The sequence below is a fragment of the Ochlerotatus camptorhynchus genome, unplaced genomic scaffold (genome assembly GCF_037179485.1).
Source record: "Ochlerotatus camptorhynchus isolate MF236.1 unplaced genomic scaffold, CSIRO-AGI_Acam_v1.1 ptg000248l, whole genome shotgun sequence".
Taxonomy (NCBI): domain Eukaryota; kingdom Metazoa; phylum Arthropoda; class Insecta; order Diptera; family Culicidae; genus Ochlerotatus; species Ochlerotatus camptorhynchus.
The window spans coordinates 1,542,647-1,563,247 of record NW_027040738.1 but is presented as its reverse complement, the minus strand read 5'-3'; the positions used below and the strand labels follow the sequence as shown (position 1 = coordinate 1,563,247).

The 20,601-nt window shown below is 43.3% G+C and overlaps 1 protein-coding gene across 2 annotated transcripts; it reads left to right on the top strand.

Annotated features, from left to right (window-relative positions):
- The first annotated feature begins 1,605 nt into the window (after positions 1-1,605).
- On the top strand, positions 1,606-17,559 carry LOC135704805 (protein mesh-like). 2 transcript variants are annotated; one of them, XM_065226322.1, is made up of 11 exons: positions 1,606-2,187; positions 12,874-13,481; positions 13,552-13,689; positions 13,747-14,339; positions 14,403-14,579; positions 14,648-15,674; positions 15,740-15,869; positions 15,938-16,226; positions 16,285-16,472; positions 16,555-16,902; positions 16,969-17,559. In XM_065226322.1, exons 1-11 carry the CDS (start codon positions 1,833-1,835, stop codon positions 17,295-17,297), a joined length of 4,182 nt encoding a protein of 1,393 aa, XP_065082394.1. In that variant the 5' UTR covers positions 1,606-1,832; the 3' UTR covers positions 17,298-17,559. The 2 variants fall into 2 exon arrangements, with proteins under 2 accessions (XP_065082394.1, XP_065082393.1); XM_065226321.1 differs by having other exon boundaries at positions 16,555-17,559.
- Positions 17,560-20,601: the final 3,042 nt, after the last annotated feature.

The window sequence follows — 20,601 nt, the reverse complement described above, 5'->3', positions numbered from 1 at the left end:
AATTTTTATTAAGTACATTCGGATTCAATCGTAAGTGAAATTTAGTAAATTTATCATGAATTATATTGTAAATTTATTTCAACTATTGTAGTGTTGGAAAACTTCCCAAAAAACGTAACCTGTAAGAGAAAGAAGCGGATTAGATAAACCATAAATGTAAGTTGAAATGAATATTGTTAAAATTATTGATAGCTAACGCAAATATACTTAGTTTTAAGCTGTTCACAACACAAAAGTGAAGTGCTGCTGTGGAAATTCGGTTTTCATTAGGCTGGTCCGAACAGTCAGTTTGAGTGGTTCAAAATATCGATTTTTCTCGACCAAGCTCAATCAATTTCAAAGCAGGTACTGGTATTTTTCACAAAATTTTAGATCATTGGGATGTGAACTCATACTGGCTTTGAAGTTTATATGGGAAATAGTATGCGAAAAGTGAAGTGTTATCATCGTTCAAGTCCTTCGCTGAAAAGATCTGCAGAAAAGTTTGCTATCTGAACTAATGTGAAATTTTCTCACCTGCAGTTTTGCTCAAGACCGCATTTGAATTGAATGTAAGGATAATTAGTTATTAATTAATCAGTAATTTGATGATCTTCTGACATGCTCCATAAACTGCTCAGCAGGCAACATTGGTGTGTTTGGTGCAAAGAATAGGGCAAAATTTCCAGGCTACTATGTCATAAGTGCAAGATGCAGTCAAAGACAAACATACATAACACTCACAATGGCATACCAAGCTGAACATTGCATTAGGTCCTAAGTAACATTGAAAGATTCTCTTCGTTGACTTCTCGGTTCGTAAGAGCATATAACAAGCCTTTCCGTAAATTATTATAACGAAGTGCGATGACGTTGAGAACAAAAAGTGGCCAATGCAGTATGAGATTGCATCCAAATTAACACAAATTGCGGGAGAATGATCTGATTGAGCAATTGTACCATCCTAATGGCCATAATTCCGATTTTTGAGCATGATCATGATTGACCACCGGTGATCTTATACTTTATAATGCGCAATACCAGCGCCAGCCGCGTTCGAATGCAGGTCAATTAAGTGGTTAATTCCTAATGCATTAGGAAAAATTTACATAGTGTTTCCAGCTCAAAAGTATCTCCAACGCACTTGGAAGGTTAAGAAAGGGCTACTAAAGTTTTCTGATTTCTTGCAAAGTCCAAAAAGCGCACGGTTCCTACATTTGTTGCTTGAAAACAGAAAAAGTCAATTCATGTCAAGTTGTGAATTTCACAAAATATGTACATAGCTCCACGACCATGATTAATCAGCTTACCAACCCTTTCCCAGAATCTGATAGTGGATACTGATTACTATGGATGAATCACAATGTTTTATGATTTATCGCAATCCCACTCAACTGATAGCGGAATGAACCTGTGTGCGGTAGCTACCTACTTCAGCAACAGTACCGAATCGTTCGCATTCATTCGAATAACAAGCATTGAAGTCTCCCCGGTCTCAACTTACTCAACAAAAACAAAACGCTTCGAAACCGCGCCCCGGCAATGAATTCCGCGAGCATCGAAATTCACCTGATGTACTAAATAAAATCCCGATCGCTTATCTTATCTGCCAGCGAATCCAATTCAGCGACGGGACTTGGGAAAACTGGAACCCACCGAACGAACCACTCAGTCTACGCGCAGACAACGCCCCGAACGGAACGAATTCGAACGGAACTCCGCACGCTCCGTTCGCTGGAATCGAGATGTGGTAGTGTGATAAGATAAGAGCAGGTGGTGAATAAGACTAGTTGGAATTTTCAGGTGAAAATTTCGAAATTTAGTTATTGGAAAAATCAGTGTGAAAAGTGAAAATGCGGTGGAAGGTGCTATTGCTACTGCTCTGTGCAGTAGCGTTACTGGAAAGGACAATCACAGTGCAGGCAGCAGCAGAGGGGGAAGATGACGTCACCGAAGAAACTGGTGAAACCGAAGACGTCGCTGCCAGTGGGACCGATGACGTAGAAAAGGAAACGGAACCCGTGTCGAATCAGGACGACGAAGAACCGGACGACGATAGTGAGAACGAGGATACGCGAGTGGATGAGGATGCCGTCGAAGTGGATCCTCAGGCCTCCGGGAAGCCCGAGGGCAAGAAGGGCCGCTACCAAAACTATGACTATTTCATCTCCAATTTGGATACGTACGACGAAAACTACAACTGGGAAGGTAAGTTTACTTGGCACACTTTCGATTCGGTTGCCCTTTTTCGGGTGTTGTTCGTAGCTAGTGAGCAACATTTGCGGTGTTATCTTATCGTATGTGCAAGGTGTTGTATGAAGATAGTCAGTTACCGATTCGCCCTGAATACGGGAATCATACCTGTCGGTCGGTTCGGCACCTACTCAGTGTTGGTTTTTGTGACTCAAATCGATTAGATTACGGCAGCGAAGACCGCTGAGTCCGGGCTTGGCTAATTTGTATCGTCGTCGTCGTCGTCGTCGTCGCTGTCTGTTATCAGGCCAACACTGAACGAGACTTTGATATGTTTCACTTACGATACGCGCGCGCTGCAAAGCGTTTGGCAATGTTTGAACGGTGATAAGTGGTGAAGAGCGTGGTATGCTGGAATAACGGGGGTTAGTCAGTGCATGGATTGATAGAATGTTTGCCAGCAATTGTGCGGAAATCAAATTGCCCATAGTGATGCAATTCAGTTCTGACCAACTGTGTTTGCGTTGGGTTTATTGATTGATCGTTCGGATGGGAGTTGAAGGATTTGCTGTGCAATCACACACGGCTCGATAGCGAAGTTGATCGTTGCACGCGCTCTTCCACCACTGGGATTGAAACATGAGGGGGACTTTCGCCTTGACCCTGATCAAAATTATTTTCTTGATTTCGTTGTGGGGCTCCGTGGCAATGAGCCCCTGGGCCTGACTCTGCTGCAATGTCCTGGCAGGTCCCAATCCAGTGCTAGCTTGCGGATTTCAAATCCAGCCACTTACGTTCTCGAATTTCTGCTGATATCGGCTTCACATGATGTAGACGATGGAGCTCAGAATTAGAGATACATGAACATGAATTATATACTGCAGGTATTGAACAACTCTGCAGGTAGCACACTTCTTTATTTCTTAAGTATAATGCGATTGAACCGAATAGATCAGTAGGTTAAATTGGCGATTACTAAGACAATAGCATTTTTCCTGGATCTTGAATATGGTTTTGCGTTCGAAGTTTTCAAAATTAGTCTATTTTTTAGCTACCTTGAAACCTTGTACAGGACTTCATTGGATTGTTCTCAAGCATTTCCTTTAGAATAATTTCCCTTCAGAGTGCAGCATTCAGAATAAAATAAATTTAAGATTATCTCTGAGAATCCCTTGAAAATGTCAATCAACAGTCTCTGTGAAACACTGAAGCTTCTTCCATTTTTTTTTAATTCACTGGAATTTTCCTGAGAATTCCCATATAATTCACCTCAGAATTGGGTTGTTAATGGGTATTGAGGTAAATTCATATTCGTTATCTTCGTAATCCAAAATTTCATCAATTTTGGTACGCTGGAACTATTTAAAATAAGTACGATTACATTATCAAAAATCACCATGTTACCGCTCCTTGGTGGGACATTTTATGGGAGCGAGATGTCAACGAATAGATTTAGTCCCAACGATAAAAAATTTAAATCTTGATTTAAAAATCGAGATGAATGTCTACGGGATCGATAAAAATATCATTGTGATCAGAAAACAAAGCTCTATCAGATGACGTATAAAAATCGGAATATTTTTCGAAGTTAAACAACCCAATTGAAATATTTCTCAGAATCAGAGCTGATAAAAAACATTTCAGTGCCAACATTTCAAATGGCGTAATTGCTGTCGATTTCTCGCATCTAAAAGTTCAACCCTCTAACATAACAATGCTAACTGGTAGAGGCCTCCCTTAGCTTAGTCGATAAAGGCGCAGCTACAAAGCAAGACCATGCTGGAGGTGGCTGGGTTCGATTCCAGGTCCGGTCTAGACATTTTTCGGGTTGGAAAATTTCTCGACTTCCCTGGGCATAGAAGTATGATTGGACTTGCCACACAATTATACCAATGCAAAAATGGTACAAGCATCGAAAGCTCTCAATTAATAACTGTGGAAGTGCATCTAGAACACTAAGTTGAGAGCACGCAATAAGCTAATATGCGATATGCAATAAGCTTGAAATGCGAATAAGAAGAAGAAGAAGGACTGGTAGAGGAAACATTCATCTACCTGTTGGTGTCATTATTTTTCATGAGTGAGCTTTTATCCGCGAGAAATCGACGGCTAAAGCCATTGTTTACAAATGCAATTACACCCCTTTGAAATGTTTTGCAAAGTGGACGATGGATGGTTCTCCCAGCAGCTGGTGCAATTCGTGGTTCATTCGCCTCCTCCACGTTCCGTCATCCATCTGCACTCCACCGTAGATGGTACGCAACACCTTCCGTTCGAGCATAGGCCGTAGAGGACCACCGGTCTAATCAGCGTCTTGTAGACAGTCAACTTCGTGCGGTGGCGAATTTTATTCGACCGGAGCGTCCTCCGGAGTCCAAAGTAGGCACTTCCCTGCCATAATGCGTCTTTGAATTTCTCTGCTGGTATCATTTTCGGCGGTCACCAGTGAGCCCAAATACACGAACTCATCGACCACCTCGATTTCGTCACCGTCAATCTGAACTCGGGGTGGGAGGCTAACATTGTCTTCCCTAGAACCTCTTCCTTTCATGTATTTTGTCTTTGATGCGTTGATGGCAAGTCCAATCCGCCTAGCTTCAGCCTTCAGTCTGATGTACGTTTCAGCTATCATCTCAAAGTTCCGTGCCATGATGTCGATGTAGTGGAAGTTTGGTATATGGAATCGATGTTATGAGTGAAAGAGGTGTATATAATTCAGAAAGAGGAGTGGGGAAAGTGGGCGGTCAGCCTTATGTTTGGAGAAGAACAGGATTCTGCTTAAAATTTGGTGAGATCAAGGGGTTGGTCACTCCGCACAGTGTGCCACAAACAGATTTGGGTACACTCAATGGCACAGTTTGGCACCCATGGTATAAATTTTCATGATCGTTGAAGTTACTGGCAACGCTGGCCTATTTCAGCGCCTGCTCAGAGCGTGTGTCAAATAATTATTGTTGACACAATCCAATGCACCAATCCACCATAGATTCTGCAAAACCGTGTTGGATTCCCCAGCTGCGAATATCCTAATGCCTGTCCGAAGCAGTACACCTTCAATAGCAGAAAATACATAAAACACCAGGGCAATCGGTACTGCGCTGAAAATTTGAGAACAGTTGACCAAATCAAAACAATCGAGCTACCAGGACCAGGGCAATCGGAGTTATTCATCGTGAAACCAAGCTGTGATTTTTCCCTATATACACCGGTCACGCCATCGTTCATCAGTGTAGATAGCTGCATCAACACTCTTGACAAATTCATCCCGGAATCGGTTTTTATCCCCTCGAGTTTCAACCACGTAAACCACCATTGGGGGGAGGGGGCTTGCCTCTTGGATCGGTTCCACTGCGTGTTATGTTGTTGCTTCTAAACAAACCATTTGAACTTTCAGATTAACCGGGTTGCCAAACATGTCATTATTCACAAGCAAACAATGTCAGTCCGATGACTGGCACTCTCGGCACACTGAGAAAAAAGTTGACGCAAAATGAGTGTGTAGAGTAACCACCCCTTGGGTGGGATCCATCCATTTAATAAAAAATAAACTTACTCCAGCACATAACATAAACTGCATTTATAAATGCAACAATATTCAACAACTAAATACGATAGGACACCTTCTGCTGCCTGTTGCGGGCATTGTGGATTGCCCAGGTATCCGGTTCAAGCTTGAGTTGTCTGCGGCGTCCCTTCTTTTCATTATACCCCTGAATAGATAGTGTGAATAAGGACGTCTATGTGATGATTTGCTGTACCTGTTGTGGTCATTAGTACATCCTTTTCCTTAAACTTGTTGAGGACGTCTTGCCTTGCCTCAAAAGTAATCCTTTTTAAAGTACGGACCTTCACAAGAGCATTAGATTTGAACAAATCATTCGCAGTTCTATTTGTCCAACGCTCCCAGCTGGGTGAAGGGTAGAGGATGACACATACACACATCTTATAAAAGTTCAGGGCCCTTGTATTTATTTAAGGAACCTTCATTGAAGTTTAATGAAATTGGGGACTACCGTACATCCCAAGAAACATTGTAAGTTTTATCGTGGTTTTAAAGCATTCTACAAGTAAAAATCATAGTCTTAAGAACCCAAACAAAACCCTAATTGGTACTTGGAATAGTCAGTAAATTTCAAAGAGAGCTTCGAAGAAATTAAATAAGAAACGTTGAAGAGCAGCAAACTTTGTAGAAGCTTAGCCAATTACGTACCCAAGTGAATTATGGTTTTATGTGGGTTATGTAGACTATGATTTTAGACTTGTCGAATGCTTTGAAACCTTACTTAATCTTCCAATGCTACTTGGGTAGCAGTTCGAGGAACTTCGTAAAATTTCATAGACGAGTAGGGAATATTATATTAAGCATTTAAGAAGCTCTGCAAACTTCGTAGAAGTTCAGGAAATTTCGTAAAAGCTAAAAAAATCGCTAAAGTTCAACAATTTTCTTAGAACGTCAGTGATCTTCGTATCAGTTTAGGGAGCTTCGAAGCAGTTTGTCAGCAGTTACTTCAAAAAACTCAAGGAACATTCTGGAAGATTTGGAAACTTCATTTAATTTCAAGGAACTTTCCAGATATTCAGGAATATTCTTAGAATAGCTTCCGGGTACTTTCTGAAGCTCGGAGAAGTTCACAGATGTTCTGAGATCTTGATTGAATTAATCCATTAACGCCCAGTGGTCTATATATAGATCAGCATTTTTTTTCTTTTATCATGTCTTAACAGAAATTGGGAACGTTAATTATGATTTCAATTTCACTAGAATGATGATCCAATGGGGCACTCCTGGAAGAATCGCGCATTGTCCAGAGATTAAAAAGGACTTGGGCGTTAACGGGTTAAGAGAGCTTGGTATATCACAAGCCCGTCCTCCGCATTGCCACAGGTGTCCATTGACCGATATTGTACCAGATCGTTTGAAGATCACAATTAGTGTACCCCTCGCACACTCTCCAGTTCATATTTACCCAGCCCAGTGGCAGGCGCGTAGGCAACATGTTATACCGTGACAGCGGGCCCAGCACAACAAAATGAATTTTTTGAACCCGGCACATCCTGCCTACTGTCAAACGCTGCTGTTGGTATAGGCCTTGTCACTGGCCTGTATTTACCACTAGCGACGCACTGCAGAAAGTGATGCCAACAACATCGTTGTTTAGACAATAGATTATACTCTCTGCGTAAGAACGTTTACTCCCCCAATCCACTAATCATGCATTGAAATCTCCTCTAAAGGCTAACTAAAAGTAAATTGGTACGCACAAAAAGACCTGTAAGTTTAAAAAGTCCATTAATGGTTGCTTTGCATTTCTCCAGTTCAAACGAAATCTCGAACCTTCCTCTTGATGGAGCCCATCAGCACCCGCACAGTGGAAACGGACACGGAATCAGCGCATTTCTTCCATTTTGCCCGCATTTGCTGGATGTCCATGACTGCCCCGCTGCTTCGTCGAAGTCGCTGCTTTGAAATTGCCCAGTATTTTTTGATTGGTCGGAATTCCGGGCAATTCGGAGGATTCTTTGGGCTTGGAGCCAAAAGATGACGTTGCCCCTATGAACGGCAATACACGCTTTTTCAGGCATTCTTCGATGTAAACATGGGATGTCATTGTCGATGATGTGACGAATGGTTCCGTTTTAAGGCCACAACTGCAAATCGCTTGCCAAATCATGGCCTTCTTCGCGAGCTTGTCGGAAAACACGAACTTAAACCTTCCCGGCACATCCCCACGTCCAGTCGCGATGTAAAACTTTTGACCGGGAAGCTGCTTAAAATCGAGTTTGACGTATGTTTCGACATCGATCAAAGTATAGCCCTTGTGTTTCGTCAAAACACGGTCGTACAAGAGCCTTGCACGGTTTTTGTGCACGGAATTCTGCTTCATGTGCCGGTTCGGATGTTTACTGGCTTTGTACGACTTGTATCCTTCCCTGGCAAGGATGTTCCGCACCGTTTGAAAGTTGGCGTTGTACCTTCTGGCCACATCTCGGATCGAAAGACCGGGGTTGGCTTTAACGCACCTCAACACTTTGCTGCGCAGCTGACGATCCCTGGTTCTAGTTTTTTCGTAGGTTCGCTGATTCCTTTCCACACCCAGGATTTCCTCGTAGGTTTTGAGCACTCGACAAACTGTTGTTTTCGGCATCTTCAGCACTTTAGCCAGCTTGGAACTGGACCACTCTGGAATTTCCAGGAGTTTGTGCACCATATTTTTTCTTCTTTCGAGTTCCATTTGACATTATTTCTGAACGTGAACGACTACTTTGATTAAACTTGCACCAGTTGTTCTCTATAGAAGTGTAAACAAACTACTGTCAAAGATTCTCGATTCCCTACACTAGAGGCGCGCGAGGGGCGTAAGCCTTTAATAACGACCGGTCTCTGTCCGATGAGCTTTTCTGTAAGTTTGAAGCCATCCACAATGTGGTTGTTTCCATTCTCACCACATCTTCTACACAGATCTGACTTGGTCCCTGCAGTTTCCCGTCTGGTGTCGGAAGCCAATGGTCTAAAACATCTCTCCAGTTGATAGGTTACCTTCAGCGAGCACTCTGACCACCCAGTCTTAACTTTATCAGCCTCCACCAGTTTGTTAGCTGCGGACGCCTTCATCAGCCGGATTGTCATTGGTACATCTTCCAGCTCACAGCGCATCAGCTCGTCTACCAGCGTGATCTCGTCTAGATTCTTTAATACCCCGATTTTGGCGTATTTGAGAAAACCTGAAATTTTCAGTACGCAGCCAAAAAAAATCTGCTTCGACCGCTCTCACTATTTGCCCGCAGGACTTTGAATTCTCCGTCAAAGACATCCGTACCCGGCTTCTGATTGTAAGCGCTCTTCTAGCAAATTTTCAAAAAATTCTGTTAGGGTAGAGTGCTACTTTGTCGTAGCCCATTTCCGTTCTATCGAGCAAAAATCATCAATAATATCCATGATTTCACCGAACACAAATCAATAATACGTTTGTTTCGATGCGTTAGCTCATGTATGAATATTTAAACTCATTGTTCTCAAAACAAAACAAAAGCACTGCTAGCAAATCCATTTTTTCTGTCTTCATTCATAGAACGAAGAAAAATCTAGAAAAACCAATGCGTTAGAACGGAATTGAAACTCGTAGAATGAATTTTCAATCAAGAAGCAGTCTTAGATTTCTTACGATATCTCAATAATTTGTGACTCTTTATCAAATCCAACGGTACGTATAGAAAGGTAAATAAATCTGGAAGACATCTATAGTAGAATCACTCCATTTTAGAGTTCATATCCGTTCGAAAAAGAGAGGTTAAGTGTGGATTATGCTTAGTAAGACGGAAATTAGATTCAAATACTTCAATCACTGAATGCCGATCGGACGCTCTTTGAGTTGTACCTTTACGGTGAATAGACGGTTAGCATGAGATGGGCTTTCGCTTAAAATCTATTTCCAGCTTTCCATGCTCGGTAATGGCGGCCTGTTTGTATGAATAAATGTATCCTTCACTGTGCTTTTTGACAATAGCTGGAGGGCGTATGTTGTTCCATTTTCTTCTGTTCCTGGGAGAGGAAAAGGGAGGGGTCAAAATCCGAACCTCCAGGTAGTGTCAGGGATTTCGTTTAAGAAAATTGCTTAACCAGGCTTTTCCAGCAAGCTTGGTAGACTTGTTGAATGGGTGCTGCAATCCGTTCATTTCTGCCAAATCAAAAGCCAGTTTTCTAACATCGGTTATCGTAATCCCGTAGAATCTTTTCTCCAAGTCCAGGAGATGCTGTACCAGTACCTCTTCCTGTTGTTGATTGAACACGGTAGCAAGTGGTCTTAGCCGTGGAGAGAGATTGGGACTCGCGAGGTGCCTCATCAGTGTAGTCCGTGGAATAGCATTATTCATAGCTGCTGATTTCACGGACGTCCCGTTTTTCACTGCTTTTACAGCCTGATCCAACTGCTGGTTGGTCCACGACTTCCGGTTGCTCTTGCGAACATATTTCGTAGGCATCTGTTAATCGAAATAAGTAAAACAATCAAGATTCATTCAGCACCTTTATGTCCGTCTTTCCCAAATCTTAGAGTGTCCATCTTTCCCAACTTTATCACTATTTTTAAAACGTCCATAGCTCTTGACTAAATATCCAAAAAATTACCGTTTCTTTACCAGATGTGTGGTCGATGACCAGGATAACTGGTTATCGTAGAAAGAACGCAGAAACACAATACCGTTATGACTTAGAAGCAATAGTCCGTCGACGCAAAATTACTTCCACTAGCGTATCCACGAAGAAAATATTTGTTTTGTTTATAATTTTGACAGTTAGCGTCTTCGATATCAACAGTGAGTCCCAAAAGTATTGCTACACTATATCAAAAGTTGTTCCGTCACTGAAACATTACATGAAACTTTTATTTACGAATTACGGTTAGTGTCCATCTTTACCTACTTTCCCCTACATGAGCTAACGCATCGAAACAAACGTATTATTGATTTGTGTTCGGTGAAATCATGGATATTATTGATGATTTTTGCTCGATAGAACGGAAATGGGCTACGACAAAGCACATTCTCGCTAAATGTACTTTGTAGTCATCCGGACTGGGCTCCGAAGCAGGGCTCTACATTTTCGAAGCTCTAAAATAAGCTAGAGTGTATTTGTTTTTCTTATAATAGAGGCTTTCAGCCAGAGGCTAGTTCACCTTTTCAAAAGAGAAGAGGGCTTCAAATGAGTGACCCTCCTAGTGTTTGTTATAACATTATAACAAAGTAATAAATTAACAAAATCTCATGTTTTGATAGTTCATTAGTCGTCGTCCGGTGTTTTCGTCGTGATTAATTTATGTTTTGTTCATTGTCTAGGTTCATTGCGTGGGTCAGCAATTATGTGCCTTGATTAAAACGTGTCATTGTAGCATGATGTCCATCAAATTTGATTGTAGATTCCGGAATCCTTCACGAAAGTCAGTAGAGCCTCCTCTCTATTTGGCTCGTTACAAGAAGCGTCTCTTAGATTGCAAGCTAGGCCATGAAACGTCTATATTGCTGATAATTTGAGCAGGTTGATAATAAGTGCTCTGATAGATGTACTGTACAAATTCCACAGGGATAGCTTGATGTAACCGAGCTAGAGTGTTGCTTACTTTCATGTATCAATATATTGACGCGAAGGGGAGTTATTGACAATAATATTGGAGATGTGAATGCAGAAATATCATTCCTATAACACCTAGCTAGCCTATCAGCGCGAAGCCAAAATGAAATAGAAACAGAACGAAAGGCAGGCTGTGGAATTTTCGGTCTCTGCTTTGCTCACCCCTTTCAATGAAAGTAACGTCGCTTCTCGAGTTGAAACGAAGCGTCATTTTGGCTATCAATTCCTTTCACCGATACTCTGTCACCTACCCTTTCAATTTGTTTAATATGTTTAATGTCCCGTTTTAATTTTTTTTTTATAAATAAAAATATGAATGGAAGATAAATTAAACATATTACGTGTAATCTTCAGGTAATATACGGCATGTTCCCTCGGTTGATGTTCTTCGTAAAAGGCGAACAGGTCAAAGTCGAGCGCTTTTTCACTCGTCCGCTTCACCGCCCTAATTAAAATGTTATGGTTAATTTGCTTAACGACGTGTTCGGGGTATCATCCAAACCATGTGTGGAATAGTTCAATCATTTGGGTTATCGTTCGTGTGTGGTAATTTTTTATTAGGGCGAAGCTACAAAGAAACATGAATGAAGCGACGGGAGGAAGGCATTCAAACGATCGAAAATGTGTTTGCAAACACCGACTGAGGTGCTAGAATGATGCAATGCTGCTCGACTTCAACAGAAAAAGAAAGCTAACTGTCTCTTCGTTGCATCGATTTTATGCGGCCCTGTTCCGAAGCTTCATAAGACCACTTTGAACGAATTTAGAATGTCTTCCTTCCGAAAAGAATTCCTAAATAAACTGCAACGATCTCAGAACTTGTTCGGTCTTGTTGGTGATTTGATGTCTTTGTACCTTCTCCCGAAAATAACTGAATCTTTCCTTGTCTTCCAGATTGTTCACAGGTTAATAAGGTTTAATCAAATCGCTAATAAATGTTGTGTAATTCTGACGACTTTTATACTTTTACCTGTTCTGAAATTCTCTAAGCTTATCGTCAAAGTATGTAGGATCTACTCCACAGCCTTCACGATGTTGAATAAATTTATATCGGTAGAGGATGTTAAGGAGGGATCCACCCAAGTAACAATTGTGGTTTTATAAGGGTTCTGTAGACTTGTAGAATGCTTTACAACCTCGATAAATCATGCAATGTTAGTTGGGCAGCGAAAGGCTAGATCCCTGAAGGTTCAAGCTGCCTTAAGTTTCCATAAAATTAAGCTCTTCCTCACAGAAGCATGACAAATTTTCGAATGTTCAATCTGCTGCTCCAGGAAACACGATCTGGTATTCCCTGTACCTACACAAATAATTATAAATACACACCCACTCATACAATGCATATTTCCCACGAAAACTCATGTGAAATTATAATCCCACCAAAGTTCCGAAGCATATCTCGCACAGGCCCAGCAATCAAATAATCTCTACGAACGCTAAGCCATGACTCACACACTTCCGCCCGGTTACTCACCCTGTTATCAGTCACCCACTGATAATTTTCGCAGAAATAGTAACGATGACTATTCGTCAACAGCACTATCTAACCGCATTACTCACTACTCCCCATTCGGCAGATCTCAACAACCCGGTTCAACCGAAGGATCCACCCAACTTCCAGAAAGATGGCTCAGCCTACACCATCACCCCGGCACGATTGGCCCAGATCCGTCGTAACTTCCTGTACCCATTCTACAGCCAGGGTGGCCCGGAGGACATCGGCGACTACCAGCGGGACATCCACGCCTCGATGCCCCAGGTGCACAAGAACTTCAACTTCCAGCTGCCGTTCTTCGGCTTTCGCTTCAACTACACCCGCGTATCGATGAACGGATTCCTGGAGTTCTCCGACCCGCCCGAGCACTACACCTATCCGCTGTCCTTCCCGATCAAGGATTGGCCCCGGCGAAACGATCCGTCGTTCATTGGAATCTTCTTCTCCAGGTGCCGGATCGGTCGGATCTACGATACGGACGTCGATCAGCGATCGCCCGGAGTGTACTTCCGAATGGAGCGTGATCTGGAAACGAGAACCGACCGACCCGGCGTGGAAATGCGTGAACGCGTCATGTGGGACATCCGCGAGGGAGTGGTTGGATCGGATACGTTCGTGCCGAAGCACGCCATCATCACGACGTGGAAAAACATGAGTTTTGCCGGCGGCATCGATAACTCACTATTTAAGGTATGCTTGGGGAAACGGTTCGGATTTTTGGAATCACTGATCACTGATGAAAATTATTCCACCATTGCAGACGAACACCTTCCAGATGATCCTGGCAACTGATGAAGTCTACACGTATGCCATTTTCAACTATGCCATCATCAATTGGTCGTCGCATACGGAAGCCGGTGGTGACACTACCGGAGGAGAAGGAGGTGTCCCCGCTTATGTAGGTTCTTTAATTCGCTCAATAACTTCAATGATTTAAGTTTTCACCTCCCAACAGATCGGTTTCAACGCAGGAAACGGAACACAGGCCTACGAGTACAAACCGTACAGTCAGGCCTCGGTACTGCGAGACTTGACGGGACGTGGTTGGGCGAACGGATTCCCCGGACGGCACATCTTCCGAATCGACGAACGGATCATGCTTGGAACGTGCAACAAAGATATCGACGCGGCGCATCTACCGTTGGTGTTCGCTCCGGAGTCCGGAAATATGCTGGGTGGAACGGTCGTCAACATCACCGGACCGTGCTTCCTGTCGAACGCCACCCGCATAGCATGTCGGTTCGATACGGAGGAGGTTATCGGAACGGTCGTCGATACGAATCGTGCCATCTGCGTGCAGCCGTTCCTGAAGGCGCAAGGCTACATTCGGTTCGAAATCTCCATCGGTACGGAGCGATTCAAGTGGAGAGGACGCTACTTCGTGGAAACTCCGGCTACGGCTACGGATCGGATCTTCTTCGAGTCGGACGACGTTCACCGTAGGAATCCGTCGGAGATTCGAATCACCTGGAATCGGTACAATTTGACGACGAACTTGAATGCGAACGTTCAGATCTCGCTGTGGGGCTACCGGGAAGCAACAATTCGGTAAGCTAGGCGAAACGGCCGTACTAAGGTTCCCGACTTAACAAACGTTTTTTTTTTCACTAGCCCGGAACTGGAATACATCGACATGATCGAACCTCAGCTAACCAATACGGGAGTGTACACGATTGCTCCGGCCAACTTCCGGCTGAGAGACAACCCACGCAATGTGGATATGCAATTCGGGTTCATCCAAATCAACCTTACAAATCCACAGCAGTTCAACGGACTAAGCGTTTCTCCGTGAGTCGTCCTGCTACAACCAACGACCTCCAGCGCTGTATTCTAACGCTCCCTCTTTCCTTCCACAGAATTTTATGGTCCAAACCGATTCCCTTGGGTTGGTACTTTGGTCCACAATGGGAACGAATCCACGGACGAAACTGGCCACGAGCCTTGTGCGACAACTGGCTCTTGACGGACCGTTTTCTCAGAAATTTCGCCCACGAACTTCCGCTGTGTCCGTGCGTGCTGGAACACGCCATATACGACAAGGGACGTTTCCTGCCGGATCCGGACTGCGATCGGGACACCAATCCAACTTGTCTGCACCACCGAGGAGCCATCCATTGTGTACGATCCGGTCAACCATCGTCTCAGGGTTCCGAACAGCAGTGCTGCTATGACCGCAACGGATACCTAATGCTATCGTACGATCAAATGTGGGGATCGAGGCCACGCAGAAATCACAACATCGGTCAGATGCCCTGGAACGAAGCTAACAAGGTTCCGACTCTGTCCACCTGGTTCCACGATGTTCGTCCGTACTATTCGTGCTGCATGTGGCAGGATGAACAAGCTGTTGGCTGTGAAACGTTCCGTTTCGAACGACGGCCTTCTCAGGACTGCATTGCCTACCAATCGCCGGCAGTTGGCGCAGTCTTCGGAGATCCGCATATTGTCACCTTCGATGGACTGCAGTACACGTTCAACGGAATGGGTGAATTCGTGCTGCTGCGAGGTAACAATGGAGAGGAACGCATCGACGTTCAGGGCCGATTTGAGCAGGTAGCTCGTAACATCCACGGACAGGTTATGGCAACTCAGCTGACGTCGATTGCTGCACGTGGTAACACTTCGACGGTCATCGAAGTGCGTCTACGTCCCCGGGATGCCCAGTGGCGCTACCGGTTGGATGTGTTTGCCGACGAACGGAGGATCTTTTTCGATCGACAGAGTTTGAAGTTCCAGCACTTCCACGGAGTTACGGTCTATACGCCGACGTACATCCTGAATCAATCGGAAGTGGTCATCATGTTCTCGTCCGGAGTTGGGGTGGAAGTCGTCGAGAACAATGGCTTCATGACGGCGCGGGTCTACACGCCGTGGAGTTTTATAGTACGGGCAACAACGGGTGAAGTGGATTTGGAAAGATTGTATTGATTGGAGATTGTTTTTTTTAGAATAAAACGAGAGGTCTGTTCGGCAATTGGAGTTGGGACATGCAGGATGATTTGATACGACCTGATGGCGTTGTTATAGCACCTAATCTGAACCACTTCGGAGACATTCACAACAATTTTGCAATGCATTGTAAGATTCATTATATTTAGTGTGTTTGGATTGTCGATCATAGCGTAACACTCGTTCTACTTCCACAGGGATGTTGTCGGACCGAGAGATAGAGGGTATAGGCAGAGCGCTGTTTACCAGAGAGTTTGGTAGGACGTCCAGTTACTATTCGAATACATTGTTCACGCCGGAGTTCCGTCCGGAACCGGGTCAATTCTTACCGCCCAATCGAACGCACGATGTAGAACGAGCGAAGGAGTTGTGCGGTGAAAGTTACCAATGTCGGTACGATTTCGGAATGACGCTGAACCGGGAGATGGCGCACTTTACCAAAAACTACCATGCCAGTGCGATCAACATACAGAGTATGAATAATGAGTGAGTTAGCGAGCAAAATTCTACAGGCAGTTCAGTTAATCAACGTTTAAATTTCCAGGCGGACCATATCCTGTGGTATTCTGGAAACTCCCCGCTTCGGGCGGAAGTCCAGCTTCATGTTCACCCCAGGGGCTCGCGTTTCCTTTGAGTGTAACGAAGGATTTGTTCTGATCGGGGACTCCAGGCGGATTTGTCGTGATAATGGTCTATGGGACGTACCGGAGTATGGATTCACCGAATGTCTACGTAAGTATTGCATTGCAAATCCCTTCAAAAGCTTGTCAAGCCCCCACGCGTCTACTAACGAGAGATTTCTTCGCTCATCTAGGCGCTGTGTTCTATAGCCGTCGAACCGCTTGGATTACCATTGGCATTGTCCTCGCTGTAATGTTGCCCCTAATCATGTGTATCGTTTGCGGCGTCTATTGCTTCCGGAAGCGCAAGCTAAAGGATGACCCGGACTGGCGTATGCCAATTCCGTCTCGTTCCGGTTCGCGAACCACGCTTCGCAATCTGGCTAGCGACGGAAGCGAATACGATGACCATACGATCAAGAAGGTGCGCCGGTACGACGCAACGTACGACACTCATGAACCACTGGCTGGCAAACCGGACATTCAGTTCGAGCCGAAAAAGATGGACCTGGATGAAGAAGACATTACATCCTCGGAAGGAGGTGAATATAGAGATAAAGTTGTCAATGATTTCCAATATAAGAACATGGCTGATCATAAACAACTAGGTCGTCGCCGGCTGACTTCGGGACCGGAGGACGACGTTGGTGCCGGACCATCCATGTTCAGCGGAGACACCTACCCACCACCACCGATCGAATCGCCAACGCAAGCCTACGGAGCATACAGCCCTACCTTCAGCGGCATCGATCGCAACAGCAGCTTCGCCACCGAAGAAAACTCGCCGGTCAACCAGAGAAGACCGGAAGGCTACCAACAGCAGCCTCCTTCCACCACCGGAACGTTCTTCAGTGGTGGTGCCGAACAGCCCAATCAACCGCTCAACCAAAATGTCGGTCTGCCCCAAAGAATGGACAGCCGGTCAACCGAGGTCTAGAACCTCAAACCTCAAACTCTTCCCACCCCTTAAAACAAAAAACCCAACCATCCGACAAAGTCAGGTATTTTAACGCGACATCACGATTGAAGTCATCGTTTATTTTTACAAAATCCTACTTCTTTGCCATAAGGCCCGCACAAACTAGATAACAGTCAGTCAGCCTTTTTTTTTTTTCTTTAGCGATAAGTCCACCAATAAGTGTGTGTATTTAATGATAAGCAACAATGGTGAAATCAATAAAGAAGATAGTTCAATGTAATTCCGCGCCGTCATGAATTTTCCTTCTTCTTTTTCTTTAAACCAGGGCCAGCATTTTTGTGCAACAGCGTCGACAATGCCCGTTGGTCTTCCAAAAAGGTGGAGCGCAAATATTAACTAGATGTGTTGTACCCATTTTTCGCATACCATTTTTTTTTTTCAACCAACAGGTGAACAGGAGTACGGTGCTCGGACGGGAGGCCTTGTGGTGAGCCTTATCTTGGTGCTGATAATTCCGTTGGGGCTGATTGGGCTGCTTATCTGCCGAGGTTTGCTGCAGACGAGGATGTCGAAGGAGAATGATTTGCAGTGAATGCGAACGAGTGATTTGGGTTGTGCGCACCTCTTTCTCTACCATGTAATGGATGGCCCGAATGTGATAATAATAAAGATAGGTTAGAGTAAATCGAATAGATTATTTGATAGTATAGGTTTTTTTAGGGTGTCAAACTCTAATTACTTGAACAGTTATGAAGATATACGATTGAAGAACACCGTTCCACAGTTCAGCATGATCGTTTTTAAACTAAGTCGAGGAACGATTGTGCCGTAGAATGAAGCCTTTAATAAACTCAGCCAGTTTATTTGCTTTGCTGACTTCGTGGACATTGACAGCAAAACATGGATTCACAGAACAGAAGGGAAAGTACAAACAAATCGCTCAACAAAAGATGCGTAGTGGAGGTGTTCCACGTGGGCTTTCTATGCTCACTCACACTATCATCTTAACTGCACGCAGAAGGGGCCTTCTACTCCTAGGTGCGCTAGTGATGTCCAATGAAAAGTGGAGCCACTTTCTGATCCGAACTTCCACTTCTGTTCTGGACAATGCCAAAGCTGATGATTCTTCTAAATGTGAAGGAAAAATCCGAGAGCCGTTCTGAATAGTCACCCATATTTATGGTGTTGCAAAGTAGACGTAATATTTAATAATAAACTAAATCTAGATAGAGCAGGAGTTAGGGCGTAACAGCTTTTGTAAACAATGACTTCTATCGATGATTTCTAGGAATTCAAGACACGTCCACGCATATCAACCTAACCATCGGATAGGGGAAGTCTTTCCCTACCCGATGAGAATGTTGGTTTGCGTGGGTGAGCCTTAAATTTCTAGAAATCATCAAGAGAAGTCATTGTTTACAAAAGCTGTTTGGCCCTAATTCCAGCTCTATCTAGAAATGTCCGTCCGATATTCGTTGCATTGCAGTACTGCAGGATCACCCAATTGCTGATTTAATAGAACACAGCACGCAAAAGCTAACATCACTTTTCGCCATAAGAATAAAAGAGATAGCAACGAGCGGCCGGCAGAACTCTCGCGTAACATTTGAAAAGGGCCTTTCCTCGTTGATCGATTCTCTTCATCGATTGTGGAGGCGAACCAGCCTCAGGCTGAAAGCCTCCTTAATAAAGATAAATCAATCAATCAATCTCTTCATAGACTTTCTCTTTGGTTTACCAAGGCTACATAAACGAATTTTTCGCTAAGCACAGTTCGACAGAAGATTATGTTAGCTTGCGCCTGAAACAACACACTCAATGGAAAATTCATTTGCAGTCGGTTATTCGCGAAAGAGAAAATCGATGAAGAGAATCGATCTACAATGATAGGCCCTTTTCTCGTGTTGCGCTACTGTCTAATTTCGCTTTAAGCTGGGTTTAGACTAGACAAGTCAAATGATCAACTCAGTTGAACTCAATTGGCTTGAAAAGTTGAGCCTGGTTCAACTTTTTTTCAATTCAAGTGAGTTGATCAAGTCAGTTGAATGGCATGGTTTACACATTCAATTCGCGTTCAAGTCAGTTGAATTCAACTGACATGATCAATTGACTTGCCCTGTTTAAACCCAGCTTAATGAAAAGGGACGGGGAGTTTTCGGATAAGTTTTGCGCAGTGCTCCAGTGCGGATTCCAGTACAGTCAACTTTCACTCGTTGGGCTAAACCCGTAGCCCACTTAGTGAAAGGCTTTCGTTAGTTGGGCTGAGCTGTCAAGCTGAAAATTGGTTGAGGGATACACCGATTGTTTATTATCATCACAATCCTTTAGAAACTATCTAAATTGTACATACATGAGCCCCTCGAAAATGAATCAGCACTGTCAGAAATGACGTTTGACTTCGATTGAGGTTGGCTACAGCCATTGGCGTAGCTAGAAAATTTCTCTGGAGGAGGCCTAGGGGGGCCTGTTGCATTTTTTTTTTTGTTATTTTGCTAAACTACGGTTAAACATAAACTCGCGAAGATGCTATTCAATTAAGTTGCGTTAAGGCAACTTGTTTTTGTGTATTTTTTTTTCTGTGACCAATAATATGACATTGAGGTTTACTATTATTTTGATTTTAAGATATTTATTTCATGACAACGATTGGGACCTCGATTAAAGGAGCCTCAAAAGTTCACTGATTTTGAACAAAAAATGATCGTTTGTTCATGCTTTTTGTAATGAAATCACATAGCGTCCGAATCTCATCAATATAAGCATATCAATCTTAAGAAAATTCTCGGAGTTAGGTCATTCCATGAATTCTGTAACTAGCTTTTTTTTTAGGTTTGGAATATTTCATCATCAATTAAATCTCAGACATAATAACCAAAATTAAATACTAGAAGTTTTTATTTAATACTGTTATACAATTCTGGCGGAAACATGGTAAAGTGCCCACAGAATAAATTTCATACATTTAGGACTTAGGAAATGTTCAAGATACATGTTCATGCCCAATTCTTAACATTCTGAATGTTAAAATAAAAATTGTTTTGAGATCCCAAATTCATATGTTTTAAAGATTTTGTAACTAAAATTGTAACTAATTTGATATCTCTGATACAGATTGAAAGCATAAACTCTTCGAATACAAATGTAAATAAAAGTCAACGAAATTAGCTCAATTGCCATAATTCTAAAAATAAGATAAAATTGCATGATCCTAGTCTAGGAACAGTCATTTCAAAAACACTCTAGTACATGAATATTGAAAAAAAATGAAATAAGAATTTTCATACTTATAATATGTTTAACCTAACCAAAAGTTTCATAAAAA